The following is a 19,515-nucleotide window of genomic DNA, read 5'->3' as shown; positions in this document are numbered from 1 at the left end:
CTGACTTGTCTTGTATTAATATAAAATCTTTTAACATTTTGTTCCGTCTTGCCCCACTTTGTAGTTGTATAGGTTTTTATCGCCAAACTTTGAATGATTTGTTTTTAATTCGATAGTATATTCATTAGGGGTTATTCAATTATAATTTACTGGTAAAAGAACAGGATGATATATGGAAATTATAATCAAATTTAGTCACAAGCCATTGGAGATCATGCTTGACAATAGGCTTGTGCGAAATATAGTTTAGCAACACTCATTTCGTGATAAAAATATAAAGTTCATTCTAAGTTTTTATCAATTTTCTGTTATTTCAATTGATATGCGTCGACCAGGCGAGAAATGATATAGATAATTATTTACTGCTGTGAAACAACGCCAACGGTAATCATTGTGAAGTGAGACAACAAATATGTCTAAATTAGTAATCGATTAAGCTCAACTTCATAAATAATGTTATATAGTACAGTGGGGTAAGATGGGACACCTTGATATCAAAATATTCTGATCGTGTTTTAAACAATTAACAACGGTCTATGGGAATCGTAAGGATATGGTTTTATAATTCTTTAAAAGTTGCTTGTTAACAACCAAATAGAACAAGAAAGTAGAATGAAAAGGTGTTCTATATAATGACTGTTCTTGGTTGATCAAACATTTTCCGGAACTGACTTGTTCTATCTTAATCACCATCAAGTCCCGACACTCGTGCCGCCAGCCTGATGTAATCTAGGCTTTCTGTTTCTTACCAAAGTTTCGATAAGATATCAGTTTCGATGTGACTGCAGCATCCATGTTTAAACAGCATGGGATATTTTTCCAATCTTGACCAATCAATTGTGATTTAATAGCAATTTATACTAGACTACTAGATACTAGAGACTTTTACTTCTCTTGGTGTATGACTAGAGAATTATTTACGACAGATTGATTGTGTAAATACAAAACTCGATAAAACGCGCGTTTAGCAAACACAGCAATTATGGTTCGGTCGATTGTCACAGCAATTATATTGTGCGCAAACTATCGTGTAAGGTTGTAATCTACTTCACAACAGTGAAGTAAAACTGTGTATATTTTAAAATTGATTCTTTCGGTACTCGTTACTTGTGCAGTGATAAAGGCTTGGGGGTAATATTAGAAACTGTGACTTAATTTCATCATTCGTTGTATATAGGCAATTGTTTTATTCTATTCAATCGTTTCTTTACACTCACATTTGAGTAACCCACGTTCCAGGTGTCTTATTTAATTGTTGGTCGAATGTGGTGCGCATATTGCGTTATGTGTCAGTTGTCGCGTTTTGTTGCACTAATTTGGCTTATGTTAGTATTATGGGAACAGAAATTTAACAAAGTAATAGTTTGTTGTAGACTTTTTAAAACAAATCACATGATCGGTTAATCAATTATTAACAACTGACTGCGTAAATATGAAACTCAACAGAACTCGACAATGTTTAGTCATTGAAAACTACGTAACATACGTTTGTCTTTCCCGAACAAACTTGCAGTTCGCGTATATTATCTTATTAGGGCTTCATCAAAGCGGCTCCAAAGTTGCAAGTAGGGGAGTTTCCCTTTTGGTAAATATTCGGTTAGATACTTAGACGTTTCACGTGAATGAATGAATGAATGAATGAATGAGTGAAAATGTAACTTCTTTATCCTCGCGTGGCCGGAAATCGACAGCCGTTATAACATGAGTGTTCATACACCTCGTGCCAGCTTATGAGTTTCTTTGATGGATCCGATAGTTGAGTGTGGCTGACTTTGTAATCCAGCAGAAAGCATTTTCACGTTATCGTTATTTTAGAATCTGACCTTGGTAAAAATACCATAATCATATAAATGGCCACAAAGGATGAACACGTGATACAATACAAAGGCGACCATGAAGGACGTGTACTTACAAAGTTAAACAGGTAAAACGAATACTATACCTTACATGAATGAATGTGAATGAATACATTATTATTATTACTAGCGCTGTGGCAAAGTGGTTACCGCGCTTGCCCTTAACACATAGGGCTTAGCACATAGAATGAATGTGTGAATGTAACTTACTTTATCCCCAAATTTAGACAACCGATTAGTGACCACTGGGTTGGTGCAATTGTCGTTAAGTGTCTTGCTCAAGGACACATACGCCCACAATGGTAGCAGCGTCGAGCCTTGAACCCATTACCTCTGGGTAACAGGCAGGCGCGCTAACCACAATGCCACAGCGACGGAAAATGGATTCAAGCCTCATTGCAAATGGATTCAAGCCTCATTGCTGATACCCTTTGTGGGCGTATGTGTTCCTGCGCAAAGCACTCAACGACATTTGGTCCAACCCATTGACTACTAATAAGTTGTCAAATTGTCAGCCATACATAAAAATAATCACCTACAAAGTTATATACGTGGTCGCTCGTAAGCGTGCATGAGGTGTATACAAAATGACACCGGGGTTATAGCAAATGTAGCTGCCTGCCACACGGCGGTAAATAAGTTACATTTCAATTTATTAAAAAAATATTTAGCCTGCTTAATTTCCTGCATTACACAGTACAACGTTTGTACCTCATTGTTTAAAATAGGTTATGACAAACTAATTTTTAGGTTACGTAAAAGAAAAGTGTTTACTGATGTCACATTCAAATTAGAAGATGGAGAAGTTGCAGCTCAGAAAAGTATTCTTGCTGGATATTCTGATTATTATGAGAAAATGTTCACATCTAGGGTAATGTATTAAAAAGAAATAATAGTATTTTCAAATTTAGTCATCATTTATAGTCCTACTTGTTTGATAAGTCCTTTTGTGCACTTGATTATGTACTGTGAAATATGAATGGTATTATGATTTAAATGCCAAAAGCAGTATTCTTGTCGCTGGTGACTAGTTAAAATTCCAAATTATCTGGCAGATAATATGGTGACCCGACTAATTAATGATCAAAATTTTCACTGGTCACTAATTGCAAGATAATTGTTAGTGTCTCATATTGGTACGTTTTAAATTAAGATTGTAAGTAAACAAGAAGGGTAATAAATACTATATGTCAGTATGTCTAGCAACCAAAGGATTTAAAGTCAATGCTGTCACTCTCATAGAGTTTGTTTGGCTAAAAAAGAGTAGGATTCAAGCATTTAGCATAAACATTTGCTGGACAAAATGTTTTTGGTCATTGTTTTGTTATTTTGGTTTTTAGTTCAAGGAAGGTTTTAATGAAGATATTGAAATAAAAGGGATGAAGGCTTCAATATTAGATTTGTTGTTCACTTTTGTTTACTTACAAGTGATCGATATAAGCGATAAAACTGTTTGCCAACTTTATGAGGCTTCAGATAACCTGCAGTTCAATGGTAATATGTATATTTATGTTTGCTAATGTTATTAAATAATAGATTTTAAATACAGAAGTAAAAGGATATTGTGTTAGCTTCTTCAATGATGCACTTGCCGTTGGGAACTGTTTAAGTTTCCGTTTCTTTGCACAAAAATATCAGCTTCTGGGGTTGGTAGCAAAATGTGACAAATTCATTGTTGACAACTTCGAGTTGGTTTCAAAAGAGTTTCAATTCATGGAATTATCCGTAGATGAAGCTGAAGCTCTGATTGCATTGAAGCAACAACCGGTTAAAACTTTTGTTTTTAATTTTTATATTAAATGTAAAAAAAATTGACCTATTTGAAATTGTTGATCATTTCCTTAATTATTTTGTGTAAAATACTATTTTGCTACAATTTACAGGACTTTTGCCAAGATTCGATTTTTAGGACCATCTTAAATTGGATTAAACACGACTTTAAACAACGTCAACAATTCATTGAACGGTTGTTTCAACTGATTAATGTCAAGAAACTGTCAACTGCATTTCTTGAAGAAGTTGTTGAAAAATCGGAGGTTTGTTGATTGTTACCAATAAATAAAAAACAGCCAAAACAGTAAACTGTATCATGTTAGAACATTGTTAGATAAACTTTTCTTATTTTTATTTTAAAAAATTTAGTTTAGTTTAACTTGAGTAGCACAACCTGCTCATTTAAAAATTTATTTACTTTAATATTTGATTCAGAAATGGATTAAAAAGACAGACTATTTTCTTGATATTCTCAACCCAGAGTTCATCACTCGTATTAAACTAAAGCTAGTTTAAGCACTAGGTGGAGCAAGAGAGGGTAATTTATATGATTTCTATGCTTTGTTGTGTCTAGTCTATGATTACAGTATTAAATTATTATTTCATTTCGCTAAAGTGCGAGTATTATGGCTTTGTTTTATAAACTACAAGGTTAATTAAAAAATATATTTTTTTATATTTTACTAACATGTATGAAATATACAGTTGATTTATTTTTATGTATCAATATTTACTCCAAATATCTGACAGTGGTCAGATTTTAAATCTGCATGACATTATTACATCATAATGTTAGCTTTCACTTTAATATAGAAACAACATTTGAGTTCATGATTATGGGTGGTGGTTATGGAACAAATAAAATTGTTCAAATTTATGACGTTGTCGGGAAACATATGAGAGAAATAAGGGTCAGTTAACTGTAAAATACAACTTCTGAACCTAATTATGTTTCAAATAACCATTTGTTTTAGTTAGGTTTTATTAATTTTTAGATTATTTTGTTTAATATATATTAATATAATATTAAAACTAAAATGTTTAATTTTATACACAGTCAACCTTGCATAAAAGGTTTTGTTCAACCAGTGTGAAGATAAACAACCATGTTTATACGGCTGGTGGTGATAAATTCAACTTGGTTGAATGTTTGGATTTAAACCAAGTTGATGGTGATTGGTTCGAGGTGGCATCTATGAATGAACATCGACAGTGTGCAGCATCTGCTGTGCTGAATGGTTGGTTATTTTTTTAAACAATATTTTGGTGGATTATTATTGCATAAAAATGTTTGAATGATTATTAACCCTTATGCTAGTATTTATAGTATAGTGGGATGAAATAATTAATTACTGGCTTAAGTCAGAGCCTCTAAGTTTATTTTCAATACCAAACACAAAAAGTACGTTTATTTTTCTTATTAGTAATGACTGTTATACTGTTGGAATTAAAACTGTTATAATTTAACAAAAATAATTTATATCAAATGTGTGTAGCTGGAGGAAGGGGTGGTGGTAATAATGTGTTATCATCAGTTGAATTATACAATTCAGTGGTAAATACATGGACAAACATTGCTTCAATGCAAACTAAACGATGTCAACATGCTCTTGTTTCTTATAATGGTTGGTATAAAAAATATAAATATATTGATAAAGTGGGCTGAATATAGACAGTAGCATGTGTACAATGATTTTCAATCTTATTAGAAAAAGTAAGTTTGAAATATAAAATATCAAACAATTTGATTCGTTTACTTTTGTTATATTTCAAAAATTAAATAATCCTGTTTTCTTGATTAAACGTTTTTTGTATTTTGATTATGAATGTATTATTCCAATATAAAATCAATGAATCCTTTTTTTCACACTATTCACTGTGAAATATTTTTATCATGTATTGAATCCAACTATTTTTTTATTAAATTTAATTTACCCATATTTTATAAAATTCATTAAAAACCCTTTACATTGTTTAACGAAAGGTAGAGATATTGTTAATCTCCAGTGTAATCGAGATGAAATATTTGTAATATATTTAATATTTCATGTACAGGTCGTTTGTACACGTTTGGTGGAAGTGAGAAATATTTGTTTTCAAATCCTTTAAATTCAATGGAAAGTTACGATCCAAGAGAAGGAAAATGGAAATCACTAAAACCAATGAATGAAAAAAGACATGGATTGTGTGGTGTTGTTTACAATGATGAGATTTACGCCATTGGTTAGTTGTTTATTCTTTATATAAACTATATAGTTACCGATTAGGTGTTGATACTTAGTTAAAATAAACACAATAATATAGTTATGTATATTGGGATTTACTTAACATATGTTCTCCCATAATAATATCTGTTATGTTAACATTAAAGTAATGTGATTAAAACATTTTTGCAAAATCAATAAAAATGTTAGGAAATTTAATGCAGGTTAAAATAGATAAAATTTTGATTTAAACAAATAAAAATACCCTTTTAAACAAGTAAAAATAAAATCAAAAAAAAATTACAAAAAAAAAATCTTTTGAGAATTACAAAATTTTGTTACGGCTATTTCTTTGAAAACGAAGAATTATAGCAAAAACCCTTTTCAGGATTCTTGTAGTAGAAAGTAATCCTATTAATAGTATAATCAGCTTTTTTATGTCCGGCGGCGCATTAGTTTTCTAAACAGTCAATAGCTAAATCGATAGAACAGCTTGGACAATGCCAAAAAAACTTGTTCTTAGGCAACGCGCGAAAGCCAGATTTTTGTGAATCCCAGTTGCAAGATGTTAATTTTACCTATAACATATTTAATTTGAAATTTAGGTACACTTGTTATGTATCAGTATTTCAAAATTCATAAGTTATAACATTTTATATGAATCGTATCATTTATAAAACACTGGCTGCACGCTGATATTGTATTTTTCAAGAGAACAGATTCACAACGATTGATTCGCTTGTTAAGTGTTAAAAGTGTGTTACCGCATGCGTCTTTCGTTTTTGCCTAAGCGAGCACAGCGTAAATATGTGACGTTTTGATCTTGTGGGTGGCAGATTCCTGTCGATCGGTACATTATAAAACGTCATAATACAAGACCGGCACCGTAGCACAGTTGGTTAGCGCGCCTGCCTGTAACCCAGAGGTAATCGGTTCAACACATGTTGTTGCTACCGTTGTGGGCGTATGTGTTTTTGGGCAAGACACTTAACGGCAATTGCTCCAATCCAGTGGTTACTAATGGGTTGTCTAAATTATCAGCCACACATAAAAAAAAGAAAAAAATACCACAAAAAATAATCACTCACAAAGTAATATACTTGAACTCGTAAGCTGGCACGATGTGTCTGAATACCCGTGTTATAAACGACTGTCGTTTTTCCGCCACGCGAGGATAAAGTAAGTTACATTCATTTTCATTATCATTCAAGACATGTGAAGTAACAATTAAACGGAAAAAGGTTCAAAATGCAGCACGCAATGTTTGTTATTCAATCGATTTCGTTACCTGATAATTACAAGCACTTGTGATTATTCCGAACAGGTGACAAGCATAATACATTAAATTGCAACTTTAATAACCCTTTCTATCTCAAATGTGCCCACTTTATGTAACAGACGCCTGTAAAATCTATTATGTTCGGATTTTCAATAAATTTAACTGGTCACTGTCCGGATTTACAAGAATTCTCCCATTCAGAATAAAGAACATTATATCGTTTGAAACCTACAATATTATATTATGATTAGAATATTATTTTTGTATATTCATCACTCTGTATACTATACAATGTTTACAAAGGTGGTATGGGATTAAGTGTGGAGCGGTATAATATACGAACCAACACTTGGACCAATGTTAGCAGCTTCAACCGCAAGCGAGCTGGTTCTTGTGCTTGTGTTGTGAATGGGAAGATATACGTCATTGGAGGGTAGGTGGTTCTAAAGGTGTTAATAGAAAATATCAGATAAACTTGTTCTAATTTCTAGATATTTTTAAATTATTGTTATTGTGTTATTTGAACCATGTATGTGTTTTAATTTTCCAAATAAAAAGTTTTAGTTTTTGTTACAGTTCCATCTACTGCCATTGATATTATTAATAACATTAATCTGGCTCAAAGTACAAATTGCTTACCAGTGTATTAAAATACATACTATTGCAAGCTTGTATAAACAAAGTTATTACCGCTTCTTGAATGAATGTGGTTTATTCAAAGTACTGAAATGTGATCAGCCCTACCCATCTAATAGTATGACTGTATGAATAATTTTCTTGTGTTAGTTATGCTGATGATGCATCAAAATCAATTGGGGCTTATGATGCAACAATCAATGAATGGAAGATTGAAACCAACATGGAGACACCAAGATGTTGGGCATCAGTTGTAGCTTTGTAAACGTTGAAAATCTTCAACAACACTGGTTGTGTATTTTATGTTCTGTTTTGATAAATATTCCATCAATAGTTTTGTAAACAACATGAGCCACTGTTTACATTGCAGAAATAATTTGAACTTTCAAATTTATAAATTTAGGTTGTAACATTTAACTTTTAAATTCTTCAACAGGCAGTGTAATTTAATCTTTAAACTTCGGCGCTGTAGCACAGTTGGTTAGCACACCTGCCTGTAACACAGAGGTAATGGGTTCAAGGCTCGTCGTTGCTACCATTGTGGGCGTATGTGTCCTTGAGCAAGACATCTAACGGTAATTGCTTTAACCCAGTAGTCCCGAATAGGTTGTTCAAATTATCAGCCACACTTAAAAAAGATAAAAACTTCTTTAAAAAAATTTCATATTAAGCAACTATTTTCTTTTGCACTTATTTTCTTTTTTTAGTTTTCCAAACGGTTATGCAAATATAAAATTGTGCTGCAATAATAAATTTAATTATGAATAAAAACTGGTTACATTCGCGTAAAGTATGTTTGTTTGGCAATTTCGAATTCAACAAAATTGGTAAACTATAAATTAAAGTGGAATTGTAATGTTGAACCAATATGGTCAGTTTATAACTCGTACATCTTAAATGTAGACCAGGCTTCACATTTTTATTATAATCATTGTTTAATCCATTTTCTGGATGTTAACATTTAAACTGTCAAGGGGGGTTATTCTATTTTCCCGTCCCAATTGGTAATAAACAAATAACATTTCACGAAATCAAAAACCGTATATCATAACGACTCTCATAGACCGTTGTTAACTGTTTAAAATACGGTTATAATATTTGGATATTATGTGCTAAAAGTGTCCCGTCTTCCCCCACCCTACTATATGACAGAATAATTTTTCGGTTACGTAAAAGAAAAGTGTTTACAGATGTCACATCCAAATTAAAAGATGGAGAAGTTTCAGCTCAAAAAAGTATTTTTTCCGGATATTCCATTACGAGAAAATGTTCACATCTGGGGCAGTGTATTTGTCTAAATTGTCATACATAAAATAACAAAATCACACACAAAGTTGCATTCAACAATTGACGTTTCAGTTGCGAGTAATAGTTAATGCTTAGTGGTGCCTGCTGTGAATTGATAAACATGTGATGCTCACGGTGATGCAGTTTATGTGTTAGGAGTTCGTCATACGTCCGTGCTCTAAACATTAGTATATGAGGTGTCCTTTTACTATACATTAGAGTACGAGGTGTTAGTTTTTCGTCCTGCTATAGGCCTACTGTTCTAACATAATTTTTTATTTATTTTTCAAATATAATAATGAAAAATAGATTAAATAAAACGGCAAAAATAAAGGAATTAACAGCAAAACAAAAGTCGTTAAAAACACTCTACGGGTAAAAACGACCTAAAAAAGAGTAAAATAAAAATAAAAGCGTGCCTGCTAAACCCACTATTTATGCCTTAGGTTTTCGTCATATGCCCGGGCTCTAAACAAAAGTGCATGGTCGTGTTCTTCTGTTTTTATCGCATATTTACGTTAAAACGATTAAATGTAATTTTCAGCTTCCCGCCAAACAGAGCAGGATACCAGGCGATTTTACATTGTGTGTAAATCCTTTTGTCGGCCGACAATCTCTCTCTCCCATCGGCATCGCTTTTATCGCCCCGTAGTGTGAACCCACCTTTACTGCACATACATAAAGTAAAAACTAATTTTAGCGAATGAATGAACGTATATTTATCTTTTCACGGCGAGCACGACAGTCATTATAATACGAGCGGTCGGTTTCAGTCACCTCTTACTAAAGTTACCAGCACATGTGTAATAACTTTCTGGGTAATTGTTTCAGTTTTGGTGTTGTTCAAACAATCCATAAGAAACCACTAGGTCCGAGCAATTGCGTTAAGCCTAAGTGTCTTGCCAGCGGACACCATACGCCCACAATAGTAACAGGCTAACAGCTCGCGATAATGTATATACACAATCTCCAAATATCAACACAGTCAAAGTAAATGTAGTAATCGAATAGATTACAAAACGTCTCTGATCTTCAGTTTTACGAAAACTTGGAACAATGTAAAAACATTAAAGTCATCATGACTTGCAATTTCTTAGTGCGGTGAAATCTTTTTTTCCTTTCCTCGCAACGTACTGGTAACTCGAAACCCTTTTCTGTTGTTATAGTGACAATAGAGTTCAGTTACGTTTATTCGCTTTACCAACGCTACTGGTTCTAAACGAGAAGTAATAACAGCACACGAATGCCTTCCGTTGTCGGAGATATATCTGAATAAGAGCCTAACCATTTCCATCTCGTAACGTACTTGTTTGTATGGTTTGTTTTACTCATATGAACATTTTCTGTGACTTTGATTTAACAAAATTTGAGCCGTTTGTGGCAATCTTCAGAGGCACATTTATAGAGCTGTAACTTTATTACCAGAAAGGACATTCATTTCTGAATGTATTCGATCCGCAAGAAAGTAAAATTAATAACCGTTAAAGTCGGCAAATAAAAAATCTGAAAATTCCGTGTTCATACAGCAACAGTGCGGACAGTTAAATATGCTAGTCATTCTCAAAATATAATGTTTGCTGACGCATTGTTGCGGGTATGTGTGCTCAGTAGGGCGAGGAAATTCAACAGCGCGTTGAATTTGCTGAGTAATGGTTGCCTTTATTACAAGGCGTCGGGCTTTAAAGCTCGATTTTTGTGCTAGTTTTTCTACCTAGAGTTAGAATATGTTATTTATGTGATTATTGGATTGTATCGTGTTTTTAAGTAGGAAATATAGTTTTACCAACGAAGTAGTTTCACGTTTTCTTAGTCATTAAAAAGCGTGACCGCTTATATAGCAGCACGAATTTGCAGTGTTATGCACAATAAAAAGTTTCTTGAAAAAATGTTGTTTTATGGCTTTATTTATTTTGTAAACTTTTGAAAAAAAACTTTTTTGTTGAAATACTTAATATTTCCTTTAGAGATTATTAGTCTTTATTGAATTTAGCATCAGACAAAAAAGCAAAATGGTTGCAGGAAGTGGCATGGGAAATTCAGTACACCTTAAAGAAGGTAAGTTTCACCTTCTGAGTGTGGGGTCGACTTCTGTACATGGTGCGGAAGACATGGCGTACTCAATACACGGTCTAGGAATACATCTTAACTGCTGAAAAAAGCCTTTTGACGCAAACATTGGCCATTATAAGCAGTTTAGGTGTAGAGGCCATGTATTAAGTGGGCCATGCGTTAAGATTATTAAAGTGAAGCGACCCCACATTGCTCGATTGTAAGTACTGTTTTAGGTTTGGCGCAGTAGAAAGCTGGTTAGCGCGCCAACCTTTTGCTTAAAGTTTTCGGATCCGAGGCTCTATGCTGCCAGCACTGTGAGCGTGTGTGTTTTGAGCAAGACACGACTATTGCTTGATATTATTCCAATCTATATTTTCTAAGTTCTCCCGAGCCAGCGGCAGTAGCAAAAGGCGTACTGCGAGTTTACGGAATGAAATTTTGTCCGTATGTTCACCGTCTTAAATTGGTTCTTGCTGCAAAGGAAGTTGCGTAAGTAAACAATTAAACAATAACTGCGGCAAAATGTTTTTATTGTTGTGTATGACCGAGTCATGGTACAGTAGTTAGTGCGCCTGCCTCTTTCTTGGGGTTACGCGTTCAAGACTCGTCGCTGCAACTATTGTGGGCGTTTGTGTTTTTGAAAGAGAAACTTTTAAAGGCTATTGCTCCAACCCACTTGTCTCGTTTGAGTTGTCTAAGTTATCGGTCATACATTAATTCGCCCACCAAATATTAACCATAAAAAAACGCACATGGTAACTCGTTAGCGGGCATCAAGTTTTATTCACTCATTTGTTTCAAGGCACGAAACTATCAACATCAACCTAAAAAGCAAACCAAAGTGGTATTTTGCAAAGAACCCACAGGGAAAAGTTCCCACTATTGAGATAGACGGTAACGTGATCTGTGAATCTGATATCACCTCAGAATACGTCGATGCAGCTTACCCCGGAAGAAAGCTGACAACTACAGACGCGTTAAAAGCTGCAAATGAGAAAATGCTTCTTGTATATTGGGGTAATAAGGTAAAGTGAGTTTTTCTACCAATGTAATTAGCTTGATCGAAATAGATTTTTAAATATGTTGCAAAATTAGTAGGCCTTCAAGAATACTGTGTATCAGTTCCCAATGTCGATATCGTCTAACATTTGAGTGGTGTTAAACTTATAAAAATAAACTTTTTGACAGTTTAAATGTTTTAAACGTCTAACCAACAGTTAGAGTAATTTTAGCTACGTATAAACCGAAAAAGGCTGCAGAAAATATAGTTACCTGTATAGCAACGTTGCGAAGAAAAAATACAAAATCATAAATTTCAGAGCGTTACCAATTTTTACAAATACTGCATGGCCAAACCTGACGATAAGGAAGCGAAAGATGCCGCCTTAGCCACGCTGAAAGAAGGGCTGGAGTACTTGGCAACATTCTTGAAAAAGAATGGAACAGCTTTCAGCTGTGGGTCGCAACCAGGATTGACCGATTACTTTCTTTATCCGCACCTGGAACGCATAAACGCTATTGTTCCTGCTGTAGACCTGAAACAAATACCAAAGGTGAAAACGTACTTTGATCAAATGCAAGAAGACAAAGCTGTGAAATCGTGTCGTTTCTCGGACGAGCTGCACCGCGAGTTCGGTCGAAAAGCTGTGGCAGGAGACATCGGAGCTTACGATATTGGGCCTGTAGTTCAATAGCTATGTTCGCCCTGCTGTTTGGTGTAACTTTTTAAAAATAATTTAAACATTTACTGACAAAATTGCGTGTAGTTGTACATACAAACATTTTTAGGAAAAAAATCGTTGTTGATCAAATTAAATCAAGAGTCGTTTATGTTGATTGGTTATGGTGTTGAAGTTTAACACGGACCAATTAAATAGCTCAGTAGTTTACCCGTTGTGTCGGGGAAGTAGCTTGGGAAAAAAAGCAAGCTAGTTTGCAAGTATAACGTGGTTCGGGGCTATATCTTCCCCCACCTATTCCCCCCAAAATTAGTTACAGCGGAATTAGCCAGGGGAGAATTTAGTCGGGGGTAATAGCTACGGAAAGGAAATAGTCGTGAAAGAAAAAGACGTGGTGTTGGCTACGGTATAACCCATAGTAGAGTGTGGCAAAGTGGATTTTTAAATCATATTTACGGGTCCCTGTTTGATGATAAACAAAAAAAGTTACATTATTATTCGACAAAATATTCGTACTATACCAACGAAAAACGCGCGGCTAATAGATAAGAGGAAAATAAGTAAAATATCATACACCCTGTTAAATAATGCTTTCAAACACATCATAATATATTTCTTTGGTATATACCAGCAGATTTTACTTTTTTTCAGAAGAAAAACAGTCTGTGAAACGCATACTACTTGGTCAAAAACATTCCCTGTTAAATCATAAACATGCTTGTTTACTTGATGATACTTGTGAAAAAAATTGCATATTGTTTAAATACAACACTGATAGTGAAAAACATGCAGATTAATTTAAATAGTATATTATTTCCCTTCCGTGGCTTTTTCCTCGACTATTCTCTCCTGGCTTATTCCGCCGTAAATATTCCTGGGGAAATGTGGTGGAGGAGTATAAACCCGAAAATACCTGCAAACTAGCTTGAGGTTAAAGTTTCCCATACAACGGGTTAACTACCCAGCTAGTTATTTGGTCTTATGGCACTGCATTCTCATGCTTCTGCTGCTTCAAAATACTACAATTTTCGGTGTACAAATATAGGGTGAGAGAAGATGGGACACCTTTTCAATCTATTTTTTTCTCCAATTTGGTAGTAAACCAACATTTAACGATTTTTTTATAAAACTTTATTCACACGGCTCCCATAGACCGTTGTTAATTTTTTATAATACGATCAGGATATTTAGTTATTATGTGTCAAAGGTGTCACATCTACCCCCACCCTACTATATACTTAAACGTCAGTAACTTATAACCATTTAGTATAAACGACTGTGGTTTTATTTGGTCAACTACGATTTTTTCTTTATACGCAGTTTTTGTTGGTAAATGTTTAAATTGTTATACAAACTATATGACATAGCAGGGCTAATATATATATAGCTACTGAACTACAGGCCCAATATCGTAAGCTCCGATGTCTCCTGCCAGAGCTTTCCGGCCGTACTCGCGGTGCAGTTCGTCCGAGAAACAACACGATTTCACAGCTTTGTCTTCTTGCATTTGATCAAAGTATGTTTTCACTTTTGGTATTTGTTTTAAATCTACAGGGACAATAGCGTTGATGCGTTCCAGGTGGGTATAAAGAAAGTAATCGGTCAATCCAGGTTGAGACCCACGGACGAAAACTGAACCATTCTTTTTCAAGAATGTGGCCAAGTACTCCAGCCCTTCTTTCAGCGTAGCTAAGGCGGCATCTTTCGCTTCCTTATCGTCAGCTTTGGCCATGCAGTATTTGTAGAAATTGTTAACGCACTGAAATTTAATATTTTGTACTTTTATTCGTAACGTTGTTATATACATGAAACTATTTTCCGCATATTTTTTTGGTTTATACTTAGCTAAAATTAAACAAAAAAGTTTAAAACATTTAAAATGTCAAATCATTTTGTTTATAAGTTTAAAAATACTTAAATGTTAGGCGAATTCGACCTGGGTAACAATACATAGCATTCTTGGCAGCCTAATAATTCAACAACAAGTTCAAAGATCTTTTTCGAGCAAGGTAAATATGATGGTAGAAAAAAGCTCACTTTACCTTATTACCCCAATATACAAGAAGCATTTTCTCGTTTGCAGCTTTTAATGCGTCTGTAGTTGTCAGCTTTCTTCCGGGGTAAACTGCATCGACGTATTCTGAGGTGATATCAGATTCACAGATCACGTTACCATCTATCTCAATAGTGGGAACTTTTCCCTGTGGGTTCTTTGTAAAATACCACTTTGGTTTGCTTTTTAGGTTGATGTTGATAGTTTCGTGCCTTGAAAGAAATGAATGAGTAAAACTTGATGCTCGCTAACGAGTTACCATGTGCGTTTTTTATGGTTGATATTTTGTGGGCGTTAATGCATGACTGATAACTTAGACAATTCAAAAGAGACAAATTGGTTGGAGCACTTGCCCTTAAAAGTTTCTCTTTCAAAAACACAAACGCCCACAATAGTTGCAGCGACGAGCCTTGAACCCGTAACCCCAAGAAAGAGGCAGACGCACTAACTACTGTACCACGTCTCGGTCATACACAAAAATAATAACATTTTGCCGCAGTCATTTTTGAATTGTTTACTTACGCAACTTCCTTTGCAGCAAGAACCAATTTAAGTCGGTGAACATACGGACAAAATTTCATTCCGTAAACTCGCAGTACGCCTTTCGCTACTGGCGCTGGCTCGGGAGAACCTAGAAAATATAGACTGGGTTGATATGAAGCAATAGCCGTGTCTTGCTCAAAGACACACACGCTCACAGTGGTGGCAGCATAGAGCCTCGGATCCGAAAACTTAAGCAACAGGTGGGCGCATTAACCCTTTTGCGACTGCGCCAAACCTAAAACAGTGTTTACAATCGAGCTATGTGGGCTCCATTCACTTAATTATTCTTAACGCATGGCCTACTCAATACATGGCCTCGGAATACACATAAACTGCCTTTAATGGACAATGTTCGTGTCAATAGGCTTCTAATTTTCTGGGCAGTTAAGATGTATTCCTAAAGGTGGCTGTGCACAGTATCCGGAATTCGTCCGTTTTGTCCGAATTTCGCTGCTGCATGCGCGACTCGGTAATGGGTTTGTATACCATTTCGCAGGCGAATTCGCATGCCGGATAGCTACTGTGTACAGCCACCTTAAGCCGTGTATTGAGTACGCCATATCTTCCGCACCATGTACAGAAGTCAATCCTACACTCAAAAGTTGAAACTTACCTTCTTTTAGGTGTACTGAGTTTCCCATGCCACTTCCTGCAACCATTTTGCTTTTTGTCTGATACAAAACTCGATAAAGAGTGAAATAATTTTTATAGGAATTATTAAGTATTTTAACAAGAAAGTTTTTACAAGTTTACAAAATGAATAAAGCCATAAAACAACATTTTTTTCAAGAAACTATTTATTGTGCATAACACTGCAAATTCGTGCTGCTATATAAGCGGTCACGCTTTTTAATGACTATGAAAGCGTGCAACTACTTTGCTGTTAAAACTATATTTTCTACAAAAAAAATCACGATACAATCCAGTAATCACATAAATAATATATTCTAAGTAGAAGAACTAGCAGAAAAATCGAACTTTAAAGCCCGACGCCTTGTAATAAAGGCAACCATTACTCAGCAAAATCTACGAGTTGTTGAATTTCCTCGGCCTACTGAGCACACACACACGCAACAATGCGTCAGCAAACATCATATTTAGAGAATAAATAGCATGTTTAATTGTCCGCATTAATGCTGTATGAACACAGAGATTTCAGAATTTTTATTTGCTGACTTTGACAGTTATTAATTTTACTTTTGTCCGGCGCCGTGGCGTAGTGGTTAGCGCGCCTGCCTGTAACCATTAGGTAATGGGTTCAAGGCTCGCCGCTGCTACCATTGTGGGCGTATGTGTCCTTGGGCAAGACACTTAACGACAATTGCTTCAACCCAGTGGTCACTAATGGGTTGTCCAAATTATCAGCCATACATAAAAAAAATGAAAAATTCCAAAAAAAAAAATAATCACCTATACAAAGTAACATACATGGCAACTCGTAAGCTGGCACGAGGTAATAAACCCGTGTGATAACGACTGTCGTTTTCCGGCCACGCGAGGATAAAGTAAGTTACATACATACATACATACTTTCTTGCGAATCGAATACATTTAGAAATGAATGTCCTTGCCAGTAATAAAGTTACAGCTGTATAAATGTGCCTTTGAAAATTGCCACAAACGGCTCTCATTTCGCTAAATCAAAGTCACAGAAAACATGTTCATATGACTCAGAGTAAAACAAACCAAATAATTACGGCACGAGATGGAAAGGGTTTTTGGATCTCATTCGGATATATCTCCGGAAACGGTGTCAGTATAACAACAGAAAAGGGTTTGAGTTACCGGTACGTTGCGTAAAAGGAAAAATTTCAGAGCACAAAGAAATCGCAAGTCATGATGACTATTTTTTTACATTAGTTTTTACATTGTTCGAAGCTTTTCACAAAACTGGGGTTCAGAGACGTTGTGTTATCCAATCGATTACTGTTTACTTTGACTGTGTTGATATATGGAGATTGTGTACATAGATTATAACGAGCTGTTACTATTGTGGGCGTGAGTGTCCGTGGGCAGGCACTTAACGGCCATTGCTCGAACTATAGTAGTTCCTTACGGGTTGTTTAAATTGTCAATCACACCGAAAATGATATAATTACCCAAAATATCAATCACCTATTATCATTTAGACATTTAAATGACTCTGTATTATTGCCATTGTGCACCAAAAATCATAAAACGTTAAAAAAACAAAATACATCGAATATTTTTTTAATGCATAACGTTACGCCACATTGGTTAGCAAACGATACAGATTTGTAGCGGCCCGTCGTAATATTACGTCACACGAATTCTTTTGTCCCCAATATTGACCAAATGTTTGACGTCGCGTGCTAACTTTCCCACAACGCGGCGGATGCACCCTGCCGTTAACCGAGTTAGCGCCGATGTTCCCAATTGTGTCCTTTGCATTATAACCTCGTTACCGCCATTTATCACGCCGGTTCGTCTGACACCCGCAATTCCTTTTTCCCTTCAAACCATTCCCCGACTGCTATATATACCGTTGTGTGATCGCCATTCAAAAAGAAGAAAAGAACTAAGTGAAACGAGAACTAAACGAGATAACAACGAGAGAACGATATAACGATACGAAGCATATGAACGAATAAACATAGTTACTGTAACTGAGTGTGCAGAACCGTGTGATTTCTTGCCAGCCAAAACCCTAGATAACCTAGACTAGGAAACGGCAAACGACAACTCCTAGATAACCTAGACTAGGACGTAGCTTTAGACACCCACGAGCGCACGAAGTCAACTGCAGATCACCTGCAATCAGCTCACAAACAATATACCAACAACGGGTGTCTAAAAGTGGTGACCTCGACGTGATAAAACGAACAAACGTGATCAAAAGAACAAAGGATCTGATCAACCAACGAAAGCAAGCAAGCAAAGACGGAACCGTCATTGGACGAGAATCGAGCCTACTACGAACGTGACACTTCATCGAGCGACTTTCGCCATCGCCCCGGAAGTGTCTTCGCCGAGGGAGCACCGTTTGAACCAACAGTTTTATTGCACACAAATGCAAGGCATGGATAACAACTGGCTATCCTCCACACATCCCTCGAGCAATCGAAATCCTTTCGTGAGGTTCGCTGACACCACATCACCACTCATGCCGGAACCGGCCACATCTAACACAAGCAACGCTAAACCACATCCGGGGTTTCAAAAGGTTAGTGGCATTTCATCTATGTTGCATAATGTCGCAAGCACACCGTTCGACCTTATGTCTTACAATAGCGCCGACGGTACACCAGTAACTAGCGTGCCACACAAACCGGACTATATGTTTAGCACCCCAAATGCCCCTGGTAATAGTTCGGTACCTTTTTCATTTTGTCCTACAACGCTTAACGATATGAAAAACCCCAAACGCGTTAAACTGCCAAATTTCTGGACTTTTGCCCCAGCGCCCTGGTTTAGTTGTGCTGAAAAGTCATTTGAGCAGCAAAATGTTATAGCACAAGCAGATAAATTTCTTTCGGTCATTGGCGCACTTGGTAGTCCAGAAATATCGCGTGTGGAATATGCGCTTTCACCCGAATCAGAGAACGCTTATGATGTACTAAAAAACGCCTTATTGCGCGCCTTCGCACGGGCGGAGAGTGATAGATTTGACGAGATCGAGAATCTAGACATCGGGAACGACACACCGACCGAGTTTGTAAACAGAATGAAATCGATTTTGGGTAGCGACCGTGAAAACCCCTTCGCTGTTAAGCTAATGCGAAACAAGCTTCTAAAGTGTGTCCCTCGCGACGTCGAAATTACGCTGCGCTCCCGCATGGATTTGAATTTTGAAGACTTGGTTGAATGTGCGGATGAGGTAGTAAAGGGCAGCAGTTCACGTAATAGTCACAAGGATAACGTTACGAGCAGACAGGACTCCAGTCCTATCGAAGCTATGGGGAGGCGAGTCGATTCATTAGCCGAGTCGATCCGGACCTTAACGGCCTATTGTCATGAAAATCCGCAGTTTTCGCAAGGTCAAACATACCCGCGACCCCGCTTATCTTATAATCGCGACGCACCGCGTTTTGGTAACCGACAAAACCATAGCGCAAGGTCACAAAACATCGACCGTCGACGACGCGATGTTAATTCTTCGTCGCGTGTACCTAACGACTATAATGGCAGCCAC

At 36.0% G+C, this 19,515-nt stretch overlaps 4 protein-coding genes across 5 annotated transcripts; 3 read left to right on the top strand and 1 right to left on the bottom strand.

The window, feature by feature from the left end:
* The first annotated feature begins 977 nt into the window (after positions 1-977).
* Positions 978-4,167, top strand: LOC149726407 (kelch-like protein 12). 2 transcript variants are annotated; one of them, XM_089890639.1, is made up of 6 exons: positions 978-1,924; positions 2,607-2,727; positions 3,197-3,350; positions 3,406-3,623; positions 3,740-3,892; positions 4,065-4,167. In XM_089890639.1, exons 1-6 carry the CDS (start codon positions 1,851-1,853, stop codon positions 4,143-4,145), a joined length of 801 nt encoding a protein of 266 aa, XP_089746765.1. In that variant the 5' UTR covers positions 978-1,850; the 3' UTR covers positions 4,146-4,167. The 2 variants fall into 2 exon arrangements, with proteins under 2 accessions (XP_089746765.1, XP_089746764.1); XM_089890638.1 differs by lacking the exon at positions 978-1,924 and having other exon boundaries at positions 2,243-2,727.
* A 43-nt stretch (positions 4,168-4,210) lies between these two features.
* On the top strand, positions 4,211-8,538 carry LOC149726406 (uncharacterized). The gene is made up of 5 exons (XM_089890647.1): positions 4,211-4,540; positions 4,687-5,254; positions 5,685-5,852; positions 7,416-7,545; positions 7,899-8,538. The coding sequence occupies exons 2-5, from the start codon at positions 5,116-5,118 to the stop codon at positions 8,011-8,013; spliced, it is 552 nt and encodes a 183-aa protein (XP_089746773.1). The 5' UTR covers positions 4,211-4,540; positions 4,687-5,115; the 3' UTR covers positions 8,014-8,538.
* Positions 8,539-9,228: 690 nt separating this feature from the next.
* LOC149726405 (glutathione S-transferase omega-1-like) lies at positions 9,229-12,923 on the top strand. Its single transcript, XM_089890641.1, has 4 exons — positions 9,229-11,090; positions 11,469-11,576; positions 11,890-12,112; positions 12,407-12,923. The coding sequence occupies exons 2-4, from the start codon at positions 11,518-11,520 to the stop codon at positions 12,779-12,781; spliced, it is 657 nt and encodes a 218-aa protein (XP_089746767.1). The 5' UTR covers positions 9,229-11,090; positions 11,469-11,517; the 3' UTR covers positions 12,782-12,923.
* A 783-nt stretch (positions 12,924-13,706) lies between these two features.
* On the bottom strand, positions 13,707-17,051 carry LOC149726404 (glutathione S-transferase omega-1-like). Its single transcript, XM_089890640.1, has 4 exons — positions 15,976-17,051; positions 15,342-15,450; positions 14,809-15,031; positions 13,707-14,525 (listed from the first exon to the last, which is right to left on the bottom strand). Exons 1-4 carry the CDS (start codon positions 16,019-16,021, stop codon positions 14,154-14,156), a joined length of 750 nt encoding a protein of 249 aa, XP_089746766.1. The 5' UTR covers positions 16,022-17,051; the 3' UTR covers positions 13,707-14,153.
* Between the last annotated feature and the right edge of the window lie 2,464 nt (positions 17,052-19,515).

This window comes from Ciona robusta, chromosome 12 (genome assembly GCF_009617815.1).
Source record: "Ciona robusta chromosome 12, ASM961781v2".
Lineage (NCBI taxonomy): Eukaryota > Metazoa > Chordata > Ascidiacea > Phlebobranchia > Cionidae > Ciona > Ciona robusta.
This window is presented reverse-complemented; position numbering and strand designations above follow the sequence as displayed.